Here is a 25,627-nt window from a genome sequence, read left to right on the forward strand (position 1 = left end):
CCAGTTCAGAAGCTCAGCATGGGCTTAACAGAGCTAGATGAAGAAACTCTTGTTAATATGATCCATGCAATGCCATTTCAGACCTATCACTTCACAGCAAGGTTTCTTTTCTAGAAGTTTAGGATGGTTTCAACTCCTAGAAAATTGACACGTCTCTCTTCTCATGTTTGAAGTCATATGTTCCAGTTTTCAAATACTCAGCAAGCACCTGCAGAATAACCCCCTGAAATACTATTAAATATACAAAACAGGAGAGGAAAAAATAGCACAGTCATGTAATGAAGTGCTACTATTGATGTACACAACATGAGAAGCTATTTCTGAGCTGAGTAGGTTGAGGCTAAATTGTGTTATTTAAATATTTAAACATTTACTCAGCTTATTGAGCTGGAAGACAGCAACGGGGAACAGAAGAAACCCCCCATAATCCAAGAGGAGATGGTTAGCAATGTGCTGCATCACTTAAACACACACAAGTCCATGGAGCCAGATGGGATCCACCAAAGAGTATGAAGGCAGCTGTCAGAGCTGCTCCCAAGTCACTTTCAATTGTTTACCAGAAGTTTTGGCTAAAAGGGGATTTGCCAGTGGAATGGGCTGCCCAGAGAGGTAGTGGAGTCGCCATTCCTGGAGGTGCTCAAGACTGGATGAGGCACTTAGTGCCATGATCTAGTTGGATCTAGTTGGATAGGGCTGAGTGATAGGTTGGACTGGATGAGCTTGGAGGTCTCTTCCAACCTGGTTGATTCCATGATTCCAGTTGACTGAAGGTCAGGAAAAGTGACGGTAATCTACAAGAAGAGCTGGAAGGAGGAACAGTCAAGCCTGTCAGTCTGAGCACTGTGCTAGGGAAGGTCATGGAGCAAGTCACCATAAGCGCTACTATGCAGCACATGCAAGGACAACTAGGCAGTCAGGCCCATTCATCACAGGTTTATGAATGGCAGGTTCTGCCTGACTAATCTGATCACCTCCTTTGACAAGGTGACCTGCTTATTGGATGAGGGAAAGACTGTGATGTTTTCTGCTTAGACTTTAAAGCTCTTGACAACATTTCTCACAGAATTCTCCTGGAGAAACTGGCTACTCGTGGCTTGGACAGGCTCATGCCTCACTGAGTAAGAAGAACATCTGGATGGCAAAGTCCAAAGAGTAGTATTGAACAAAGATAAAACCAGTCGGTGGCTAGTCGCAAGTGGTATTCTCCAGGGCTCACTATTCGGGCCAGTTCTGTTTAGTACCTTAATCAATGATCTGGACAACCTCAGTAAATTTGAAAACAACACTAAGTTGCATGGCAGTGTTGATCTGTTTGAGAGCAGAAAGCCTCTGCAAAGGGATCTGGCCAGGCTGGATCAACAGGATGAGACCAGTGGGATGTTCAACAATGCCAAGTGACAGGTGCTACAGGCTTCTGGCAGAGTGGCTGGAAAGTCACCTAGCAGAAAAGGACCTGGAGGTGCTGTTTGACAGCTGGTTGAATATGAGCCAGCAGTGTGCCCAGGTGGCAAAGAAAGCAAACAGCACCAGGTTTGTATCAGCAATAGTGTGAAAAATGTACCAGAAATGGTGGAGTCACTACCCCTGAACGTACTTGAAAGGCATGTGCATGTGGTGCTTAGTGACATGGTTTAGTGGCAGACTCAGCAGTGTTAGGCTTCTGGTTGGACTCAATGATCTTACAGGTTTTTTCAACCAAAAGAATTCTCTGATTCCATGAAATGTCTTAATTGACAAGTGGCAAGCTTTGGAGGTAAACAAGGGAAAGGGTACTGCAAGAAGGTAACTTTTTTACATTGCCTTTTAGGGTAAATAAATTGGACCACTCACCTCCACTAAGTAACTTCATCACCAGCCAAAGCTCATCTTTCACCACAAATGATGTGTAGTAAGATACAATGTTGGGGTGATGGCACTGACTCATGGCTTGAATTTCTTTCTGCAGAAGAAAATAAAGCATTAGCAGTTAGACCCAGTGATCATTACTCCTCTGTCAGAAAAGTTCTCTTCCTGGAGAGACAATACTCAAAGAGGGTACAAATACAAAGAATATCATGAAGCTAAACATAGAACATCCAGAAATACTCTTAACATTCAGCCTGCATCATATTAGGGCCCAAAGGTATTCTTCCTGACTGTCCAGAAGCAAGGAAAGGTTGACAAGAACTCCCTGGCAAAGGCAACAAAGTGGTCACAACCAAAACACTTTCCTGCAGCTAGAACTAAGTATTCCCAAAAATACACACCAGTTTGTTATTGAAGTTGTTCATGTTGACTCCAGCTTTAAGTGATACATTACACAACAGATGCTTAATCTGTTGAAGACTATCATTTGGATGAGAAAAAGAAATATTTGCCTATGGATAAAAAAAGGCCTCTTATTCTTAACACTTCTTCTCAGCAGGAAAACATATGGCTTAGCTTTGTCAGGTTGAAGGCACAAAAGGACAGCTCTATCTTTTGTCATACTGGAAGAAGAGAAAAATCAGTTTGATATTAGAAAGTCATTAGCTACTACAGATGGGGTACGGTATGAAATATGCTCACATGCTAAATCATCTAACTATGCTTATTCTCAGATCTGGTTATGGGTTAAGGGTTGAAGGTTTACAGGTTATGGAGAGAACAGCATCACAGAAAGCACTGACAGATCTTTCATTGTGCAAGTACAGGTCACCAAAAAGCCTCACACTTTCTTGACTGTCCATAGATGAAAGCCACACATTAAGCCAAGCCTGGCACTTGCTACACTCAACTGGGCCTTTGTGCAGCCAATTCCCACAACCTGCATCACCCACAATCAAAATCACCTCCTCCTACTTGGAAAGTCTGCTCTCAACTAAGACATTCCTTCACTGAACATATGGATCCTACTTTTCAAAGATTTAATCACCATGCACTGTGAGGTCCCTGACACAGATGCAGCCAAGCACCGCAATCACAGGCATGCAGGGAAGAAACCAAGCAAGGGTCCTTCACATCCTGATCCTCTCCCGCTCTAAGCACAAGACCTCGGTGGTAATAAAGTGCAAGAGAAAACCCTGAGGACTGACCTATGCTTAGGACACGTCATGGATGCAACACATTCTCCTGCTCATGTACAAAGCACTGCTTGTGACAGTATGAAGGCACACTGCTTCTCCCTTGACAAAGGCTTAGCTGGCAATCAGGAACTACAAAGAGACATGCTAATGTTGATTCATCCACTTCTGTACTGCTTTTCAGGGAGTAGGTGCTTTTGAGGAAACAAACACGACTGGTTCCTCCTTCTGGTTCCCCAGAAGAGGCACCAACTTTCCAGGAAACACCAATAAGCAGACTAAATAAGGATCCCAAACAGGAAAAGGTATTTGAAGAGTAGAGAGTGGGATATTCATCTCTATGTAGCATACTCGTGGACTAAAAACCACTCTGTGAAAACAAATACAGCCTGAAACAATATCCTTTGCTTACTCTGACAACTCCAGCTCTTCCTTGCAAACATTCACTTATATCAAGCTATTATTCAAAAAGGAAGTAAATCAGCATCTTTGGAGTTTTCCAATGTCTTCTAGTTATGTTTCTTCACAGTGCAGGCAAACCCCTCGACAGACAAAGCCGGCAACCAAAACGTTCTTTTCATTTGCCTCCATCAAATTCCTACCACGGGATGGATGGTAACTGGGGCCCTAGATAACACAGGGCTGACTCAGTGACCAGTTTGTACACTGTCACACTCCAGCTCACTGGGAAGCTCTGAGCTGCTGCTGTCTTTAAATATCAGTGCAACACTTGATTCACACAACCCTTCCAAAGCTCACTGAACTCAAAGTTATGAACTCATTTGGTCACCCTAGGATTGTGTGGGACTTGCTTAGAGCGCTAGAGTGAGCCTGTTCTTAAGAGATCCATAAACCTGACACAATCTTGGTCCCTGGAATTCCTACTCTACCTAAAGCTTCAAATTAATTTGTTTCTTTGGGGTTTTTTTCCTCTTTTACATGCCTAACTTCTCTCTGGCAATCAAACAAGCCACACATGCACAAGTGGCACCAAAGGAAACACAGATGGAAAAACGCAAGCAGGACTCTAACTAGTTAATCATTCTACATCAGTCTGCCCCAAATGCACCTTTCTCAGAAATGATCTAAAGGAGTTGTTTTTCCTTTTCTTAGCTAGAACACTCAAAATTTTATTTTGAACCAGCTCCCCAGGAGATTGAGAAAGTATCACAAGAAATACACATGAACACTACACTTTTTTTTTCATATATCTATTAGCATATCCCACTGGAATTCAGGAGACAGTGAGACCAAGTCTGGACCAAGTTTACTTAAGAGCCTAGACCTGGATCAGACCTTTGCCGTTCGAGCAGCTCTGTACTACAGCATTTTCCAGGCATTCCCTGACACTTAGTTTTTATTTTATGCTCCAAGAATTTCCTCCCTCGCTCATTATCACAGTCTGCTCCCAAGGCTGCAAAGCACAGCTTCAATAAAGGAGCTCATGTCTGCCTGTCATATGCTTTGGTGCACAGAGGGAAACTAAATAATCACAAACCTGATCTCTGCAATTAAACACCTCCGTAAGCTAGGGGAAGTGTAACACAGGCAGATTAAACCATTTCTCAAAGAGTGCAGCACAGCTCTGAATAATTAATTGCATCACAGCTCATGATTTACAGAGGTTCTACACTATTAGCAGTAAGAGCAAGCAGCAGTCAGGCACATCTTCCTTCTCACCCACAAACCTCCATTTTCAGCAGGTTTCTAAGCTAACCTCTCATTGGCTCCAGTAAAGTTTTGTTCTTCAGCCCCACAGAAGAGGCTCAATACATACAACTGTTTTAACAGATCATGGCAAATCACAGTGGGCTTTGTGGTTAAAACACTTCCCCACATAATTGAAACCAAGCCATTTCTGCCCTACAACAGCAGCTTGAGCTACAGCCATGCAAATGCTGATGAGTAGTAGGTAAGGCAGGATGTCCTGTCAAGGATCACCAGGAGCTCTGCAAGAAAGCAGAGAAAGGGAGCAGGAGGGGATAAAATGCTGCACCAGCCCTTCTGTGTGTAGCAAGTGCAGCTTTAATACTATTTCAATTTTCTTCTGGAGAGTTTGCTGTTCTTCAAACATGACAAACTTACAGCAGGCAAAGATTTCCTCTCCTTTTCTAACAAGACTGTTGTCCCCAGATTACACAAGAAATAACCAGTTTACAACTGTGCTCCCCTCATTTTCACCAGCTTCAAAATTGCACTGGAATTCTGACTGAGAAGATCCTCAGTGATTTCTGCATGTCTGTAATAATGTCAGTGCTAACCATTAGAATTTATGTAGGCTGTTATATACAAGTTGTAAGGTGGAAATGTTGCTTTATCCCCACTCTGCCAACAGCCATGGGTCACTTGATACAGAGCCCCCAAAACATCTCCAGATCCAGAGGATGGTAGACAGCTCTTCCTTCCAGCTCCGTGTACACCAACACCCCTCACACACTACATGCCTTCAGTTAGGAGATACCATCATGCTGCCAACTTCCCATTTTAGGATCCATAAATTAGATTGCCTTCTGCTCAGCTACAGAGAACGATCGCTGATAAAAACATGTCTAGACGCAGGCAACGGTTTGGAGATGCTTACATGCCCACCCTGGGCTAGATATTAAAAATATTTGTGCTGTCAAATACCAAAAGCAAACAGACTGGGATTAGCTCTAAAGGCCTCCGTGTCTTCCATTAACAGCTCTGATGAATGCTTTCAGTACTTCTGCAGGCAATAAAAGAAGCATTTCAAGGCTTGCGAAACACTAATAAAACTGCTGTGCAGTATAATTTAGAATCCTAAGGAAACTATTAGTCTTCTGGAGATCTGCTATTTTGGAAGTGGGTTTATTTGCCCACTGACATACAACTGAAGTTTGAATTAACAGCAGCAGAGATACAAAGCAAGTAAGGCTGTGTTTAAACTACTGGCTGAACTTTCTTACTGGTATTTTCTGTTCACATCATCACATTCTACTCTGTGTTTATCTGCCCCCAAGGCATGTTTCAAAGACACTCGCTCTCAAATACAAGGATGAAAACCCTGCTTTATTTAGTTTTACTTCCTACGTGTTGACACGAACTCAAGGGATACAAGACAGCAGCAGTGGGCTTTCATGTGGCTACCTGCAGCTTCAGAGGAATCCAGAAAGCGGTCTCTTTGGCTACCCTTTTCAAAGGCAATCACAGCCTTAAGAGCACTGGGGAGGGAAGGCTTGCCCAGGGAATGAAAACCAAAGCAGGTCAGATGTGATCTCCCCCTTGAATACACCAGTGCCTCAACTATGGCTGGCAAAAAAACTTAACTGAAATCTCAAGGTATAAGGACTTTAAAAGTTGCTCTTCATCCTTTTAAAGCAGGATTTTAGAGCTCTAGTCCTACAGGGAGCCATAACTGTTCAATGTTTGCTCCAAGTAAAACTCTAATGACTTAGCTAAAAGGTTGTAAACCTGGGATTAATTCATTCCCTTACCGTGTTCTTCTACCACAATCAACTGGAAAGAGATGTGGAAAGAATACAGAACCAGAGATTCTGATCCAGCTTCCACTTCTGGATCATCCAGTTCAACTCCTTACCTCAGGATGTGGTTACAGGAGACACACTAACATGATTACAAAAGGGTTAGATTAGCCAATCCAAAAACACAGTGGGAAAACAAACAAACAAACAAACAAACCAACAATTGTCTTCATAAATTAATCTTAGGTGATGGGAACAAATGAGCCTTGTGGGAAGTCACTCTGCAGTGGCCCATTTAAAGGGTCATTTGTCAGCATCATTCAGTGGTTATTCCCTCTTTCAAGGTCTGCAGTGTGCTAAAGTACTCAAGGAAGCAGATGTTTTAAACCATTGTGGTGTCACAATTGATATGCACACATTTTTAATTGTTTATAGCCACAAGGCAAGTGGGCAAGTGACTGACTCATCTCAGATACACCCAATGCCAGCTTTACCCATTCTGCCAACTAACCTACCAGTGACCTTTGCAGCTGTTTAGATCAATACTCAGTTTTCACAGTTCAACAATATCTTACATTTCTGATCAGCCCATGCAGTCAATTATAAACTCTCTCAAGTTATTTACATGCACCATCTCATGCTCATCCAATTCAAGTGAAGGAAGACATTCTACATTCAGGACTTGTCTCATCATTCATCCTGCTGTCCATACTGAATTTTACAAAAAAAGAGATGACTTCAACCTTGAACTAGCACAGTAATTAAGATTTCTGTTGTTGATGCATGAGAAACAGGTAAGCTGTACACAGCCTAGGTTTAAGTATTCTGTAAAAGCTGCAATCCCCTCATGTAAGAAACATGTAAAATGGCATATCAAATAACCATGCGGAAGCCACATACTACACATCAGACTCTGGCACTGACACTTGGAGACTTCTTCCCCTGGAGCAAGTGTAAAGATCCTCAAACCTAGAAGTGGAATTATAATGGCAGTTCCTGCGGGATGACAAGCATAGATGAAATGTCTGTACTACTTCAACCGTCTGCCTCTTTGTTCCCAACAACCTTATAGCCTGGTTAATCCACCTGTAGGAACTGCTCTGACACATCGAAGCCAGTTCGATATCCTGTCCAAGTCTTCAAAAGAAGGTGTAAAACCTTTAACAAGCAGTTACACAATTATCTGCCCAGAGGGAAGAGTTATGACTAAGATGGGCAGTTAACAGTTGGCTTAGGCTTTAAATAAGAGAGTTCATAATCCTTTTTTTAAATCCTATCTAATTTAACTTTCTTGACTATAGGTTGATTTATTTAATCTCACACAATGTTTGATCTCTGTACTATTGGCAGCAAACTTCCCAGGTTAATACCAGGAAATTCAAAAGGATGTTTCTTTTTATTGCAGTTAAACTCATTCCCTTGGCTTCCTTAACTGCCCTGTGATGACAGTAGTAGTACCTTCACTTGCTCCTCCTGTGCATAAACCTGTCAGACTCAGTCCTATTAGTCTCAGGAAGTCTCTTCCCAGGAGCTGCAAAGCCAAATCTCCCATGCCTCTTCTTGGACCTGCCTCCTGTTGAATCACCTTAGGAACTAAGTGGGCAGCAGTTCTCTCCCGCTGGGAAAACTCAATATGAAATACCCTGTGGATTATGTGCCCTTCTCTGACATTCAATTCTACTAGTAACTGCTAAGCTGACCATCCAGGTCCTCTGCTACGCAAAGCATGGAGATAAAAAACACATCTGGATGCAAGAAATCTTAGGCCAGCTTTAACCACTTAAAAACAAAGCTGAGTTTGCTGGATCTATAATTCTCTAAAACAAGAAAACACACCACACACACAAAAAGCTAAAAGGCTTGAGGCATGGGTATTTTGAGGGACATGGGGATATGTTACACCACTGTGTTTGAAGGATCACCAACAACAGCAACACAGTCAGCACCCTGAAAAAGAGAGCTAAGAGCAAAACACAGCAGTGAACAGTGTCCATCTGTGAAATACACTATGTGAGCAGGCACCAAAGGATGCTGCATGAGTTTACTGCTGGTTGCAAGGCAAGTAAGAAATGGAACTTCAGTAACAGATTAAAAAATCCAAGACCTATCACAGACACCATACCCCTCCTTACATTCCACTTTCAGTCACACCATTAAGCAAGAACCATAATAAACTCTAGTTCCCTTCCAGCTGATCACCACATGCAGTCTAGGAAAGACCTGGACACATTCAGAAATGTACAGAGAAGGAGATAAAAGAAAGCATTAAAACCCAAAACATTATTCCTGCCTGTCTACACTCTTTACAGCAATCAGTGCTTATGCTGAAGAGCTGAATGCCCTCAACTTGATCTGCTCCCACTGCAAAAGTTGGTCACTCCCACATTTCCATATCCTGTAGCAACAATAATCTATTGCATTAACTTTGAATGCCATGCAAAGTGTGCAGGTTGTGCCTGACCACCCACACGGCTCAAGTGCATGTTGAGATACAAGGATTAAGATCAATACCTTTAACAAGCCACATCATATCACTTAATCATCCTAAGTGTGGTATCTCCACAAGCTAAGAGCTGGTCCCATATTCCCTAGCCTCTGGGCACCTGCTGCAATAGAAGCTTAAAGGAAGCTCAAGGCCATTCATCCACAGAGCCACTTACTGTGCCTTTCCTAACCCTGCTCCTTCTACTTCTTCCTAGCCCTTCTTCTTCTACTCCCTCCCAAGAAATAGAAGTGCCAGCCACTAATAAGCGGGGACACTAAAACAGTCAAAGAAACAAGTCCCCCTTACCAATACAGAACTGTTTGCCACTGTCCTAGCCTCTTCTCAGCAACATCACACTGTGATGCTGACCCTCTGCTAAGTTCAAGAACATTTTTAGTCACACACACAAGGATACAGCAGAGCCCACACTAGATCTGGTCACAAAATTGGAAGCTTAGGATAGCTGACAACAGCAATTCATTGCAGTCCTACCCATAACAAGAAAAGCCAGAGCTTTAAAGTATGCAATTAGAAGTACTTATCTAAAATTATGTGCCAAGTTTCCACAGCATATCTTTCTGAACCTAACTCTTTTAGCTGGACTTGGCAATTATTCAAAGACTAGGAATCTCAATTACTACATCATGACAATACACTTAGGAATACAACTGAGGTACAGTAAATTGAACAAGCCACATTAAAGACCGGAAAAGAGAACCAAGGTGTTGGTATCAGGACAAAAAGATCAACTGTGAAAAGGGAAGAGATCTTGAATTCCTACACTAACACAAGCTGTAAGAGGATTTGGACACAGGTCATCTTAAGAGTCCACATGCAACCCTTCACAGGCACACTAAAATGTGACAACTTGGATGGAGTCTTTCCTCTTTACAAGAACAGATTTGCATACACCTCCACATTCACAGGAGGCTTAAATCCAGGGACCTTCCACATGCGAGGCAAACCTGACAGCTGCTGCACAGAAGCATCAGCTCATACACACATGGAAAGGAAAAAACAATGAGGTCCATGAATATACAAGAAAAGGGAAATTGCAGTTACCACAGCTACCTACCACAAGCTATTCTCCAGTGAGAAAATTCTGAGAAAAGAGGCACAGAGCACAAGAAAATTACAGAGCTACATCTTCAAAGAACTCTAACTCCTGACCTGAACTCGGAATTACTAGAGGTTTCCATATGGCAGTATGCAGTATGTCAGTGTGATTCCTTAGCTGGCGTCAGTACCAGAAAGAGATTAGGAGCATGACCTAATCCATTCAGTTTTTCTCTTTAGAGGTGAAGTGGGGAGTAAAAAGTAAAGAAATGCAGGAAAAGAAAGCAAAATGATTCCCTTAAATTGTAAAGATTCTGAAAGCATATAGCTCTGGATCTCCTCAAACTACAAAGCTCTTGTGAGCGTCACACTTGCATGGTAATTCTGTTCAAAACAAAGGGATTATACAAACTGCTTCGCTCCAAACTGAGCTTCTAGTCTCAAGTTCTCCAACAGTTGCTCTTTTTAACATTTTAATTACTGTGTCCCACAACGAGGACAACTGAGCTGCCTCTGGCAAAATCAGTCAAGTCCCCTCAGCCTCACACCATCCTAAGAAAGGTTACGGCAAACAGCAGGCCCACAAATTATAACTGAAACACAGCTTCCCAGACGATTCAGATTGCATACCAGGAGTTCATCCATGCTTGTCTGACACTTCTCAAGATTGATCCGTTTAATCGCCACCTTCTCCTTCTTTGGAGTGCAGAAGGCTGCCTGCACCACTGCAGTCGCTCCGCTCCCTGGGGGTGAGAAAGAGAAGCATTAGCCACCTCTTACGGGACTTCAGCAGAACGAATGGGAGGTCAGACGACACAAGTGCCAGTTCATAAAGGCAGCAGAGCCAGGTGAGAACCCAGGGAAACCAACCCACCGGCACTACTCCCTTCTCCAAGGTCTACGGAACTCAGTGGGTCAGCTGAGCTGAAACAAAGTGTTGGGCTAACCAAACAAAACCAAGTGGATCTTTAGGATCCATTGGAGGGAACATTACAGCTCTGCAGATAAAAAGAAACCAAAACCGAAACGATCCACGCCACAACCTCCGGATTCCAGTTTACTTATAACAGAAGAGTGATTCTTCTTATGTGCTTTTAAAAGGCCATTAAGGTCACAGAGACTTTTAACTTGCCTTGTTCACCTCAGGTGTCACAACAAACCACACTCTTTACTACCAACACTAATAAGATTTTTAAAATATTTTTAATGTACTAATTGCTCTCATCTCTCCTCATTTTATGCAAAGACACGAGGCACACTTCATTCAAGCCCATTCAGCTCCAGTTTTCACATAGTAACACATCACTTCAGTGTCTGAGTTGAAAACTGCAGCCAGCAAACATTTCAATTCCAACAGGAATAGCACAGTTGTTCAGGCCACTAGAGGTAGAGATAAAGTATGAATTTAAACTGCTTAGCAATATCACATCCTCTTCATGGCAACAGTGAGACTTAAAATGTAGTTGCATGTTAAGCCTCTATTTGTTGGCCTCCAGAAGCAGCTGCAACATTCCCCTCCAATCAACAAAGCACCTTGTTGCTTTTACTTCACAAGAAGTAAAAGACTTTTGGAGTAGCACACCAGATTCTCCTGTTCTTAAAACTATAAAACCTACTTCCAGATTCTACAATATAGGTCGAACACATTTTTGCAAACTTTTTTCCTAACACATTCAGGTAAACTGAGGGCAAAAGCTTTCCACCTCATTTTTCAATGAAAGGCTACTGAAGCTCCCTACAGCCACCGTCTTGCGGCAAATTGCACCAAGTCACAGCCAAATAGGAACAAAGTGCCAGTTTGGGGAAAGAGCTTAAATCCCAGCTCTAAAAGATACAGGAAAAATCTCTCTGTCCAAAATAAATCACAAAGACTTCAACTGTGGGACTCGTCTCATCTTCATCCAGTACCTGAGACAGTGAAGCTAAAGTTTCACTTTGCTTTACATGCCATTGCAAGTGAACCCTGGACACCAGCATCAGCTTGCCAGAAAGTTCCCTGCACTCAGGAGCTTACATTTTAACAGTAGAAAGCAGCCATGTGCAGAACAAAATAGCAAGGCTGCCAAAAGCTGTCCTGTTTCAAGAGGTAAATGGAGTTTTAAGAAGTTCAAGACTGAGGCCATTTATTAGCTGTCCACACATTTTTCAGAGACTATTCATAGCGCAGGACAAAAGAAAGCTATCAGAAGGCCAGGTAGAAGGAAAGGATAGAAACAGGGACAAGAACATTTGCAAGGGATTTTGAAAACTTTAGTGCCATAGGCAGGCTCTTGAACAAAGGATGGGGCTCATGGAAGAATCAAGTCAGATGCTTCACAGAAAGCACCCAGAAAAAAAAAAGGAAGGAGGTTTTAATGGCAGAGTTTTGCCAGACTACCAGGGGTAGGGCTGAAATAAACAACCTTAAGCACTGAACAAACATCCTAAAAGCCAAACCACCAGCTATACTCCCTATACTCTGCCTGGCAGGTAGCAATCCACCACACAAGCAGCAACCTCAGCACAGATGTATTTCAAATTGCTGGGAATCCTAGGTCGTGCTCAACTGCTCCTCTCCACCCAGCACCTGCTTCTCTATTTTTTTCTGCTGCTTCTTCGAGGGTGGAAAACACAGATAGCAAAGCCTATAGAAGTGGTGACAAAAAGCAGGAGAAGCAGCAAGTTTGCATTTTCTGACACTGCTGGTCTCCCTGCAGCAACAGCCTTTTGGAAGTCAGAACAAACAAGTAAACAAAAGGAAAAAACCAACACAAAAAAGAAAACAAACACTCATGCCTGTGTTGTTCCTTTGGAAAGAGTTAGATCCCAGAAGAAACACTGCTGCTGACACATTCAAAACACAAGTATTATCTTTTTCTTTGGATGTCTTGAGGCATAACAATATGCAGAGGCTGGAAAGACAAATCAGATGCTGCAAGAATATACAACTCGGAGGATCAGAATCCAACACCTCAGAGGACTGTCTTTTCATCCAACCCTTTTCGCTCTTCAGTTAGTTTTGCACTGCATTTTTCTCACCTCTAAAGCCACCAGCAGAGACCTCATCAACACAAGACGATCTGTGCTCAAAGGCTTTCTGGGTAGCTCAGACACTAAACAGTTTCGTAAACACCTGCCTCCCTCCCCAATATATCGTACCAGGGTTTCTGTGCCAGTTAAGCCCAGCCGGCATAAGTATGACTGGCAGAGACGCTTCTTAGAATCCAGACATGAGGCCATGAACTGCAGATCAAATCTTCCACAAGACAACAGGGAAGTCCAGGGAGTCTATGCAAGCGACTTCACAAAGAATGACTATGTATAGTTTGGGTTTTTTTAGTGGGGTTTGGGGTTTTTTTGGGTTTGGGCTGTGGTGTTTTTTTGGTTTTGGTTTTTTTTTTTTTTTTTTTTTTTTTTTTTTGTTATTTTTGTTTTGGTTTGGGTGTTTTTTGTTTTGTTTTTAAATGATACTACCAGAAATAATAGATGCAGATTAATTAAAAGCAGGACCACGCATGCTACAGTTCCTTCCCACTCTAAGACTGCCTTATTGATGCCTACTAGGACTCCAGGGCAAAAACTACTTTTCAGTAAGTGTTTGGATAATGCCCAGACTACGGGAGCCCGACCTGTTAAGAGTGTCAGGCATTATTTGAACAGTAATTAAATCCCCAACTAAATCCTCCTGGGTACATGGCAGAGAACCATCCCAACTCAAGACTCCTCCCATTTAATTCCCTGCTGCTCCTACTTCTCTGGCAGCTCTTTTCAGTTCGATCACCACCTGCTGTCCCCACTCCCCCCCTCTCCCACTAATTCATCATTTCTTTCAGCTCCTCTGTAGCACTTAATTATAGAGAAACAATGGAATCTCAAAAGCATATCAAGCAAGGATTAAGCCAAGCTGCACCACGATGTGGTGCCACAAGCAAGCTGCTCTTTGGTGGCAGCAGTGATGCGCCGTGCTTCTGGGACCAAAGAAAGACGGGTTTCCATGCTTCTTTGAAGAGTACAGAAAACATAGCAACACAACCACTTCCACCTTCACAGCCATACAGATTGTTGATGAAATTCCACAGTGGCAAGAGACGGAAAGGAGAGAAGCTGCAGCAAGGATGCTAAATATCTTGCTAAGTAAAAACAAGCAGAGATAGAGATGACAACACCAATGGAGAAGGAAAGAAGTTTTAAAGTTTAGGTAGCAAATACATGGGGAAGAGTTGAGAGAGATTTTCCTGGCTGCTATGGACCACCTTCAATAAGAAAAAATACCACTAGGGCAGTACAGCTTAGAGAAACCAGCTCTCCCAGCAGACACAGATCTGCTGTGATAGAGCCGACTGCGGTCCTGCACTTCTCAGCCACAGAGCTGTGGGCAGCACTGGGTTAATGTTCCTGTGCACAGTTCATGCTCGCTCCCAACCTGATCCCACACTGATCAAGGTCAGTGATGAGGCTCTTTCCTCCGCCTCGCCTCTCTTAAGCTCAGCTTTCGGAGAAAATTTGCTCCCTAGTTAATCTCTTCCAGCAAAACGGCTTAAGAAAAACAATGAGAGCTGGGCACGGCCAAATGCTTGTTGTTTTATTCCTGAAAAGCAGGAGATCATTTTGTTGAGGGCTGGGGAGGGAGGAAACAGACCTCAACTGGGTATTAGGATCTGTTTAATACCCCCTGCTTTCACCTCTGTAGGCACTCAGATACAATTCCAACCCTTAGGATAGCAGTTGCAAAATTCCTGCGTAAGAGGGTCACGACCTACTTTAGGAAACACTGCCTAAGGAGGAAAACACACCCTTTCTAATCCTTGTTTCTTTCATGTTTCTATCATTAAATGCTTCTTTCTGAAACAAAACCAAGATCTAAAAGGATGAAAGCAACCCAAATCAATCTCCCCAGGCACTCAGTTACTGCAGTCTGATTTCTCACGCTGTCTCCTCTGGCTCCCTGGATCCATCCTCCCTGTACTTTCAGCATCCAAAGCCACAGCCTGAACTTATCCTTGAGTTGAGAAATTCCCCACAGAAGTCCACTGCCAGCCTTTAAAGAAGACTGGATAGCATTTCTTCTGCAGTCACTTACTGTCACAACTTCCATGAAGCTTGGTTCTTTTTTTCTTTTTCTTTTCTTTTTTTTTTAAGCCCTCAGAGATCTCTGATAATGAAAAGCAATGACTTCAAGGCTATCTGGAGGACTGGAAAGACAAGGGATTGACCTGGAAGACATAGCACATTCACACATGCTTTGTTTCCAAAGATAACTGAGTCTTTGCAGCCACATAAGGACATTGCAGCTCTCCCACTAAGGTTGGGATGAACTGTGTTGACGCCTCCTCCCAGGCAAATGCAATTGAAGCCAGAGGTCCTTTTGGCAGAGATATTTGCTTAAGCAATGGGAACAGTCATGCCAAGTGGTCACAAGACAAATACCAAATCCTGGCTTGAGAACAGTATTCCCCCACCACGTGCAATGGCAATTTTAAGTGGCTACACAGAAAGAGAACTCACAAAACAGTATTGGCCAAGCTTTTAATCCATCCTAGTACTGGAAAGTGAGTTTCAGTCAACAGGGGCCATCTTCCGTAACAGTCTTGGAGCACTGGTCTTTATCTTACTGTGATATCAAATCCCCTCTGTAGAACAAATACACTTTTCAGAGTTAAATGAACATCCCAAGTTAGATGAAGCACCTCAGCATCAAATTCAGTTGAACTCTGAACATCTTTAACAGCAGATATTTCCACAACCTTTTTGGCAGTTCCTGTATTTTACCATTCACATGTTACAGTTTTTTTTCATCTCGCTACCTAATCAGATTTACCAACACTGCTCACAACCAGGACCTTTCACAGTGCACCTCCGAAGAATCTGCTTCATCTCTTCTATAACCTTCCACTTGACAGCAGAGGACAGACACAAAAACATCCCTCCTTAGATCACTCTACAGCTGAAGAAATCAAGCTCTCCCAACCTGCCCCTGTAAGTCATGTTCCCAGGTCTCCTCCAGCATTAGACCATCCTCCGTTGAACACCTCTGCACAGTCCTGCCCTCTCCTTCCACCACTCCCCAGCATCAACACAAGCTCGCTATTTATAAGTGAGCTCTGGAAACCATCCTCCACTATCTGGAGAGCAGTGCCAGAAAGCTGCTGGTGACGCAGGCTCTGTTTATAACTGTGCCACCGGGTTCTCCTCTTATGAACAATGCACACAAAACAGTTCCCTGCAAGGCTGCTCTGGACCAAGCAATGGCTTTCAGGCTCCAGGTATCCAGTTTCATGCAAAAAAAAGATAAAAATTCAGAACCATGTCCCACAATCTCTGGCATGAGCTCTCAAAGGATTTTTCTTGCATTCAAAGCTATGAGCTGCAAAAGCACTGACAGTAGGAATTCACATTTCTTTAATGAGATTACACATCTGTAACAACAAGCGGAAGATCCAGCCATGGAATCTCCCACACATGCTAAGGTCTCTTGCTCAAGGATATGATATAAGCAGTCCTCATTGCAGACCTCAGGCATGACACTCAAAGTCCAGAACTTTAAAGCCGTAGAACACAGACTTGGGATTCATGCCCCATGTCACTCCAGACATGGGGACAGCAACCTCCAAATGCTTCACTTCTCACAGTCTCCTGCCAAAGAGCTATAGAAGCCTGCTGTGTGATTACTCATTCCAAGGACAATATAGTAATAATATAAATAGCTACAAGACTGGGAATAGAATTTCTTAAGCATTCTAATAGAACACAGGGCAGACACCAATGCAATTAAACTGGAAATTAAATACCAGATTACCAACTCGGACTAATCTTGCATTGCTTGGTCCACTTGCTATGAAGGAGAAAAGAGTCCATCCTTAAAAAAATGAGCCTCTTGTAAAAACAAGCTAGTAAAAACGCCTACTTTTAAATTGCAGCTAGCTCAGTATGGGGTGGGAATACTCCTTTCCCTGAGCAGGACTTGGTAGGAAGAGTCAACTGGATGTTAAAGGTGTTCCTGGCATAAGCTCCATGACTCAGGGAGGGTGAAGCAATGCAACATTAATGGTCCTTGAATACAGTCATAGTTCTTCAAGCCATCTCCCCAGTACATGTAAAATTGTCAAATTCCTGCTACAAAATGAAAGATGCAGTCCACACTGACATCAATAAAACCAAAGGGAATTTGTAATGGGACTTGAACATGCTCCTAGTACTGTCACTGAGAGGACAAAAGAATCTGCTCACCTATGGTAGGGAGTAAGATTTCACGAGAAAGTGTCACCTAATCAGCCCGGTACTGCAAGAAAAGTGTTTAAAAATGTTCATGACACAAGACGTGAAGTTGCAGCTCTGAATTGGCAGGAGGATCACTCGGATGCTTCCAGCAGAGCTCAGAGTAAACCCAAACACCAGGTTGACACTGAATGCTGCTGTTACAAACACCATGACCACCAGCAAAACCAGTAGGGAGGAATTTGGTCCATTTTGGTCTGTGTCTGGTTGGAAAGTCTGTGGAAGCTAAAGCAGCAGAGCGATCCATGGCTAGGATGACAAAAAAAGTACAGAATCACAAGAGCAAGCAGAGCTCCCTTCCCACAGTGAGAAGGGGACAGACACACACCTACTCCAGGAAGGCTCTCAGAGCTGCTCCAGTACAGCCTCATTCATCCCCACACACCTTTCCACCACTCATTCCTGACATGGATTTACTATGAAAATTATTTCCCACAGAGAAAAACTAGAGTTTTACATTTATTTCTCCCCATGATAAAGGCTAACAAGTCCACAGCTTAAGATGGCAACAACCTATTTAAAATCCCAGTAGAGGTAGTAAGAGCCCAACTTCACTTGGTGTACCTTTTCTCAACCTCAGACATGCAGTATTTGATCTACAGGAGAAGCAGAAAGATATTGAGTAGAAAAGAAATACCTGTTAATACAATGTAGGGAAGCAATAAATCATCTATTATAGCAAAGAAGTGTAAACAAAGCCAGAAAATGAAAGTAGATTTAACAGAATAGTTATGAGGAAGCCAATTTTAAAGCCTATATAGAGATGTGGAGGAAAACCAGCAATGCCCACTGACTATTTTATGTCACAGTATCACAGTATCAACAAGGTTGGAAGAGACCTCATAGATCATCAAGTCCAACCCTTTTCAACAATTTTCAAGGCCAGACCATGGCACCAAGTGCCACGTCCAACCCTGCCTTGAACAGCTCCAGGGACGGCGACTCCACCACCTCCCCAGGCAGCCCATTCCAGTGTCCAATGACTCTCTCAGTGAAGAACTTTCTCCTCACCTCGAACCTAAATCTCCCCTGGTGCAGCCTGAGGCTGTGTCCTCTCGTTCTGGTGCTGGCCACCTGAGAGAAGAGAGCAACCTCCTCCTGGCCACAACCACCCCTCAGGTAGTTGTAGACAGCAATAAGGTCCCCCCGAGCCTCCTCTTCTCCAGGCTAACCAATCCCAGCTCCCTCAGCCTCTCCTCGTAGGGCTGTGCTCAAGGCCTCTCCCCAGCCTTGTCGCCCTTCTCTGGACACGCTCAAGCATCTCAATGTCCCTCCTAAACTGGGGGGCCCAGAACTGAACACAGCACTCAAGGTGTGGTCTAACTAGTGCAGAGTACAGGGGCAGAATGACCTCCCTGCTCCTGCTGGCCACACCATTCCTGATGCAGGCCAGGATGCCACTGGCTCTCTTGGCCACCTGGGCACACTGCTGGCTCATGTTCAGGCAGGTATCAATCAGCACCCCCAGATCCCTCTCTGTCTGGCTGCTCTCCAGCCACTCCTACCTCAGCCTGTATCTCTGCATGGGGTTGTTGTGGCCGAAGTGCCACACTATACATGAAGACATCTCCTCTATGCACATGCAGCAGTTCTACAGGCAGGCACTATAGCTGAACTCCCCCTTTTACAAGATCAGCTACCCTTATATTTCTGAGGAAAAGGCTTTAGATAGAATAGCTCAACCCTAGTTTAAATATTTAAAGCCTTGCATTTCCATGTGGCCAATGTCAAAATGTCACCCCATCACCTTTCAGTGTAGCATAACTCACATCACTGAATGAAACACTTTTAATTGTCTCTTGGGCTCACCTTGAGCAAGACCAAATGTTGCCAACATTTAGCTGGGTTCGAGCCAAAGGTGACTGCCCGTATATTAAGACACAGAGCATGTGCTGGACAACACAGTGAGAAAGGGCAACAACTGGGAGGCAGTATGTACAGGCACATAATTAAGACTCTCCTATTTTGTACCAGAACATCTGATGACTACAGTCTAGACCTTTAAATGAAAGACCTTCTTGCTGGAAGAAGGAATGGGTCAATGCAGTTGTGACTTGTGAATTCCTATGTTTGTTTCATTAAAATTGCAGGTGTATCTTTGCAATGACCTCTGCTTATTTATTCAGAACAGCCAGAGCTCAAGTAGTTCGCAATTCTGTGCAAGCTGTGAGGCCACTTATTTCAAGCACAGGAGGGATTTTTGTGTCCTTAAGACTCAATTACACCTTCCCCCCAAAGCCTGAGAATCTTTACTCAGTCATTTTGAGTTAGTACCTGCAGCACCCAGCAGACAACCAGTATTTCTGCATTAACCCATCATGTTCAAAGAACGTCAGAAAAGAAGCAGCAGCAGATTTCTAAAACTCTGCTATGAAATTGGAAATGAAGCCAAAATATTTGAACTGCAAATGAACTTGCTGACAGTGAATTATTCACCATCTTGATGAGGGCTCTCTCACTGTTGACAATACCACTGAAAGCCAGCACTGTGTTCAGAGCTCAGAGGTTTCTGCCCATGTAAGACAATGTCTTTCACACAGTCAGAATGCTCTGTGTACAGCAGAGAGCAACGCTAAGCCAGTGAAGATCACACAGTGCTGCCAGCGCTTGTTTAAAAATGCTTCCCTTCCAGTGGTCCATCAACACAGAAACACCTGGCACTGCAGACTTACTGACCAGATCCTCAACTCAGTTCTCCCACTTGAAAGGAGTCCAAATGCATATCCAATCACATGTAAGAAGCTCGATAGCATTTTCAGAGCCATCAGCTGATAGGCAGTAGCCACAGCAAGGTACATCTCCCCATGGCCCCATTAAACTCTACATTATAAATAAGTGACACTGATTTGATAGGCTGTAGAGAGCCCTCGCTACTGTAAACTGTAGATCTCAGTGCCAAGGTTTCTGCAGAAAGGAAGGGGAGTCTTAAAGAAATTTTCACCCCACCCCACACTGCATTGTTCTCTTGAAACTCTTTCCATATCTCTTAGGCCCTGAATACAGAAAAATGTCATCTGTTTTCCCACCTTCAGCAAACATTCAGCTGGGAATCCTTACATACAAAGCACAGAAGAGCACTTGGAAGAGAAAATGGTCAGCTCATCAAGATAACAGGCCTGGTCTGGAACGGAGGGTGAGGAACAGGGCTGGCCACACAAAGCATGTCAGCAAGAGATCTGATAAATTTTCACCAGGTCACTTTGCTGTTTGATTTCACCAGTGAACTGCTTCACACAGTCACCAGTTTTTGGTGCACACATCTGAGCCAGGCTTTCAGCTGCCTCCCCACTGCCAAGCAAAGACATGCGAGAAAAGACAGGAGAAAAAGCCAGACAGGATAGAATAACATAATTGTAAAGGCTGCAAAGACCATCAAGATCATCAGAGTCCAACCACTGACCCAGCATTGCTGAGTTTACTACTAAACCACATCCCTAGAGAGCCACATCTAGATGTCTTTTGAGTACTTGCAGAGATGGTATTAGCAGAGGGAAGGAATAAAAGGAACAAGCACCAGGTCATCTGACATTCTCCCCAGTCCATCTGACATTCTCCCCAGTCCTTTTGCTGCAAACATCAAAGCGTGGAAAAGAGGATGTCAGAAGGTGCTGCTGTTGAGCTGTTGACTCTATGCCTGAACTCTTGCAGCCCCTAGGACAAATTAGTTCCAACTAACAGACATCCCCATGGTACCTATAAGAAAATAAGATTTAAACTGATGCTAACCTCAATAAAAGGACAGATACATCACTGACACACTGACTGTCTGCAGGGAAGAGATCAGAACCTCAACAGGTAACACAAATACCCTCCAGTTGCACCTGCTGCCTGAAAGACTTGGGAAACACCTTTGAGACCATTCTCCCCATGAGGGTAACTCCAGTAAGCTCCAAGGGCCAGTTACCCAAGTCCTGCATGACCCACTACATTTACTTTCAATGCTATTAGCACACCTAAATTAGATTTTCAGTTTGAAACCAATTACATCTATTTGATTTTGTGCCAACAGTTCTGGCTAATATAAAGGGCACTGCATATAAAGGGCACTGAGGCTATCTGGTGTTAATTCTAGACTACAGAAAGCAGGCTTGAACACAGCAGCATTACTGGAGAAGGTTTATCCTTCCCTTTTAATCACTGTCAGTTGTCTTTATGGTATATGCAGCAATGTAAATACCATGCTGACTGTCATCTGGTATTACCAAGGCTCAAAACACATCTCTCCTACAGTAGCCAAGTCATCATTCTCCTTTCCTCCTTCCCAACCTTTATCTCTGAACTCTGTATGTAGAGGATATTTTACTTGGCCAGGATTCCACTAAACAGAACAATCTGTCTGCATACAGTGCAGATGCTTGATACTACTGTGGTTATTTTAGGTAAATAAGCTTTTAAGTATCCAATATGTCCTCTCTTGAAGGTTATTATCCTTCCTTTTCAGAGAATAGCCTGATCTAGAAAGTCTTTTCTGCTTTTATTAGTGTGCTCAGCACACAAGATTAGCCCACTGGTTAAAAATTACATTCTTTAACGAAGAGTAACAAGAACCATCCTGCCTTAGGATCTGGACAAATAACTATGCTCAGGCTACTAGTCCATAAGCCCCTCAGCTCTTCAAATAAAGATTTGCATCAGTGAGTTGTTCAACAGGAAGAAAGTTCATGCTCAAGACACTTTTTCTACTGAAGCACAATCTGCTAAAAGGCAATAACAAGATATTTCTTAGCTGTTAATACCAAGTTGTTTATTAGACAGCACTTGACGGCCTCGATGACAATTTTTGCTTCAATAATATGATGGAACTTACAGCCCCAGATTTCAACTTGCTTGGTACACTACCTCACCAGGTGAGAGACAGAAAGAGATTCTCAAAGAAGCGTCCTATGAAATGAAGTTCCTACGACTGAGGACATAAGACACAAAGTTTCCAAAGGCCTCAGTTTCCACTCACGGAGCTTAAGGAATCACAAATGAGACACATTTGTAGTCAACACCTTTAAGGACTGGAGACAGCATGAACACCAGACTGCACCTCACCCATGCACTCAGTGGAAAATTTTCTTGCAAATACAGCCTGAATGTAAAGGAACCAGCCAAAGAAACACAACGAGCTACAGATACATGCTCTAAAAGCAAAGGCATTGTTACTTGCCACTGTCATAGGGAATCCATTAAGCAGCTGTTTCATACAACGATGACAGGGTCACTGGGAGGTTGGAGTGTTTAATAGAACGTGTGCCCATAATTCCCCCATGCACCATTTCAAACACAAGCACTCATTAATTTGGTAGAGGGATTATACAATTTGGCATCAGCTACTGGACTCCGTGACCCTGGAGCCCTTTCTAGCTGTGTTTCAGCAAAATAAGTGACAGTAGATTTCTAGTTTTGTTCTGAAAATTGACATAATGAAATCCATCCATGGGTATTTTACAGGAAAGGTGTTTACCCCACAACAAGAAGGGTCATCTTTATTTATGAGTTTAAGACCTCAAAATTACCTCATATTGTGTTGCCTTTCTGAAGCTGGAGATGACCTGAAATGCCTGACTGCTGTTTCAGCTGCCCCACTTACATCAACAGGTTTCATCTCTGAGCACAGCCAGCTAGTTTTCTCAAGAAAAATATTTTGTAAGTGCTCTCATCCCACAACCATTACCTTGCTCTCTCAATTGTCAAATGTCATCATTTTGCACTACCCTTTGCACCACTTCCAAAGCTTCCTTTTTAGAAGAGATGGAATGAATCCTGTAACCCCGGAAAATGGACTTACCATCTCCTGAAGACCAAAACTGAGCAGGAATCTCATTTGGATCAAATCGAAAATGAAAAGGCACAACCTGTCCAACAGTAACTATGGAGCTTTCATCCAATGTTTGCAAAACATTTCAGCTTTACCAAACATATGTTGAGTTGCCTCGAGATAGAACAATCTCATGCCCCAGCCATAAGCACCTCAATATAACTCCATGTTCGCAATTAGGTTTTCGGAACATCTTCCTACTCAACAACACTTCTCCCCTCTAACAAACTGCAAAATTTGTCAACTAGCTCTGCCATTAAAAAAAAAAGGCAATTTAAATTCTTCTACGCAATAAGCCAGCAGAGGATATCAGAAGAAAAGCCACACGTTCAGTCAGAACTTACCAGAACTGAGGTGGGGTACTCAAGGACAAACTTGTACTCTGCAGTTTTAACTTAATTAACAATTCTGTGGATGGATGAAAAGGAAACAGCACCATCCCACACAGCTTTATTAATAGCAAGGTGCTAGCAGTAAAACAAGTAAAGTTTGTGCTTAAATTACCTTGCATGACTATAAAGCAGTAAAGTTCTGGCAAAACCCAATGAGAATTTACTACAGTAAGAGACAACTGCTCTATTTCAGCTCACTCTATTCTTCTTTAACAGCTGCTCATACCTTTTCTCTCCAAAATGAATTTGCATAGGCTCATTTCCTGCCTGAAGGAAATATCCATTTGGGAGAATGCTATAAAGTCAGTTTAGCATGAAACAAAACAAGACATTTTTCCCTCCCCCACCCCCAACTCCCTAGCTCTCAAGATGAAATGGATGGGGCAGAAAATTGAAATGTGGCAGGAAAACCTCATACAGAAGCACTTTTCTGTATTCTCCCCAAAATGAGTTTTAATTCAACTGAGTTATAAAAGTTTGAAAGTGTCAGCCCACAAGCATGCCGTACAGGCTGAATAAAACCTTAATGGATGGAAGGTTCAAGTAATTTGGCGATTTGGTGAGAAAGACAATCAGTACTCCAGGTTTACTTTTCACCTCATTCATGGATGGGATCTGTGAGATTTGAACACAGCTGTTCCCTGCAAACTTCCCAGCATGCAGAACCAAAGCAATCTAAGAAGCCTTTACAAAGTGTGTTAGACTCCAGTTTGGTGGAGGTTCATACCCAACCAAGTATTTTACTCAAGGGTTGAATTTCTCATAATTGCAAGAAAATCTGTGTTAAGCAAAAATTCTGCACACAGTGATGCACGTCAGGAAACAACAATCTTTAAGAACCTTGGGGAGTGGTGAAAGACAGGACTTGAAAAAAAAAATGTAGCTATTGGGTAGGGATGAAAAGCAATATTGGATTTTTCCTTTTCAGCACACAGATCACCACAAATCCCTGCCTGCTTGCACAGGACCACGTAATCTGGTTAAAAACAAGCAATATGCAGGCTGTGATGATTAACATGAGAACCCCATGCATGAGCAGTGTTTCAAAGCAAACAACACTCCCAGACAACCTAAGGGATCAAATCCCATCCTAAGGTCAGTCCTTTAATTTGTATTTATGCAGAAGAGGAACGTGAGAAATGCTGAAGCACTATCATGGACCTAGTCAGGTACCTGTATCCCTGTTGTCATTTCGCTGTATATACATCTTTAGTTACAATGATCTTTTCTTACTCTAGTCAGAAACGCTGAATTTTGCAGCTCCCGGCATTAATCAGAGCTGCACAACTTCTCTCATACACCAGGAGCTATGCAAAGAGCCTGGATCTAACCCTGCCTCACAGACCTTAACACAGGATTACCAGAAAGACTAACGGAGATTCATGTTGTTTCAGAAAAGTCAAAGCTGAACTCGCTGAGGTGAAGTCACAGGGAACTGCAGTGACTTTGAGAGCCAAGTTCTTTGTATCTGCACTGCCGTTTATTTGATTCTAAAAATGGTGCAGGGTAACAGGCGAAACTCATCTGGAAAGTCCCAGGTCCTGGTATTTCAAAGATTTTTGCAATGCCAAATTCCACTGCTCCAACAGCTGTTCTTCTACACCCACAAAGTTCTCCAGTCTGTCTCTCTTTATTAAGAAAAAATAATAACACAAAGTTTACAAGTGCTCCATTAGCATATCCACAGCTAAATTTAATGCTACTGAGATTTACAATGGATATCGTGCATTTTAGGGGAAATCTTCCAATAAAATTTGACCCAAAATGAAGTTTTTTCACCAATTCTACAACCCAATTAGCACTAAGAAGTCATGCTACTGTCCCTCATTTTAAATAGCTCCAGCTTTTAACAAAAGATTACATCTCCAGGCACTGACTTAGTGGGTAAGCTTCTAACACTCATAAATAAAACACATGCTGCCAAGTTTAAACAGACAAACGTTCTGGGGAAGAGCTGATTCTCTCCAAGATTTCATCTAACACAGAAAGAAGTAGCCTCCTAGGCATGCATTTGTCAGCCAGCATATACCCCCTCAGGTGAGCAGCATATTCACATTGCCCAGCATGAGCCAAGGTATTTGCATTAAACTGAAACTATTTAAATTATTTTCTTGAGAAATGGAAGTGTTAAACATTAATCAGTCCAGGAACCT

General features: G+C 42.9%; 1 protein-coding gene across 1 annotated transcript in view; it reads right to left on the reverse strand.

Moving 5' to 3' along the window:
* OXSR1 (oxidative stress responsive kinase 1) overlaps positions 1 to 25,627 on the reverse strand; it is a 92,358-nt gene that overhangs the window by 61,567 nt on the left and 5,164 nt on the right. The window contains exons 2-3 of the mRNA XM_064162887.1: positions 10,656 to 10,768; positions 1,831 to 1,939 (exon numbers count right to left, since the gene is read on the reverse strand). Of these exons, the coding sequence (XP_064018957.1) occupies positions 1,831 to 1,939; positions 10,656 to 10,768 (222 nt within the window). The remainder of the gene's footprint in view (positions 1 to 1,830; positions 1,940 to 10,655; positions 10,769 to 25,627) is intronic.

Source organism: Pogoniulus pusillus, chromosome 23 (genome assembly GCF_015220805.1).
Source record: "Pogoniulus pusillus isolate bPogPus1 chromosome 23, bPogPus1.pri, whole genome shotgun sequence".
Classification (NCBI taxonomy): Eukaryota; Metazoa; Chordata; class Aves; order Piciformes; family Lybiidae; genus Pogoniulus; species Pogoniulus pusillus.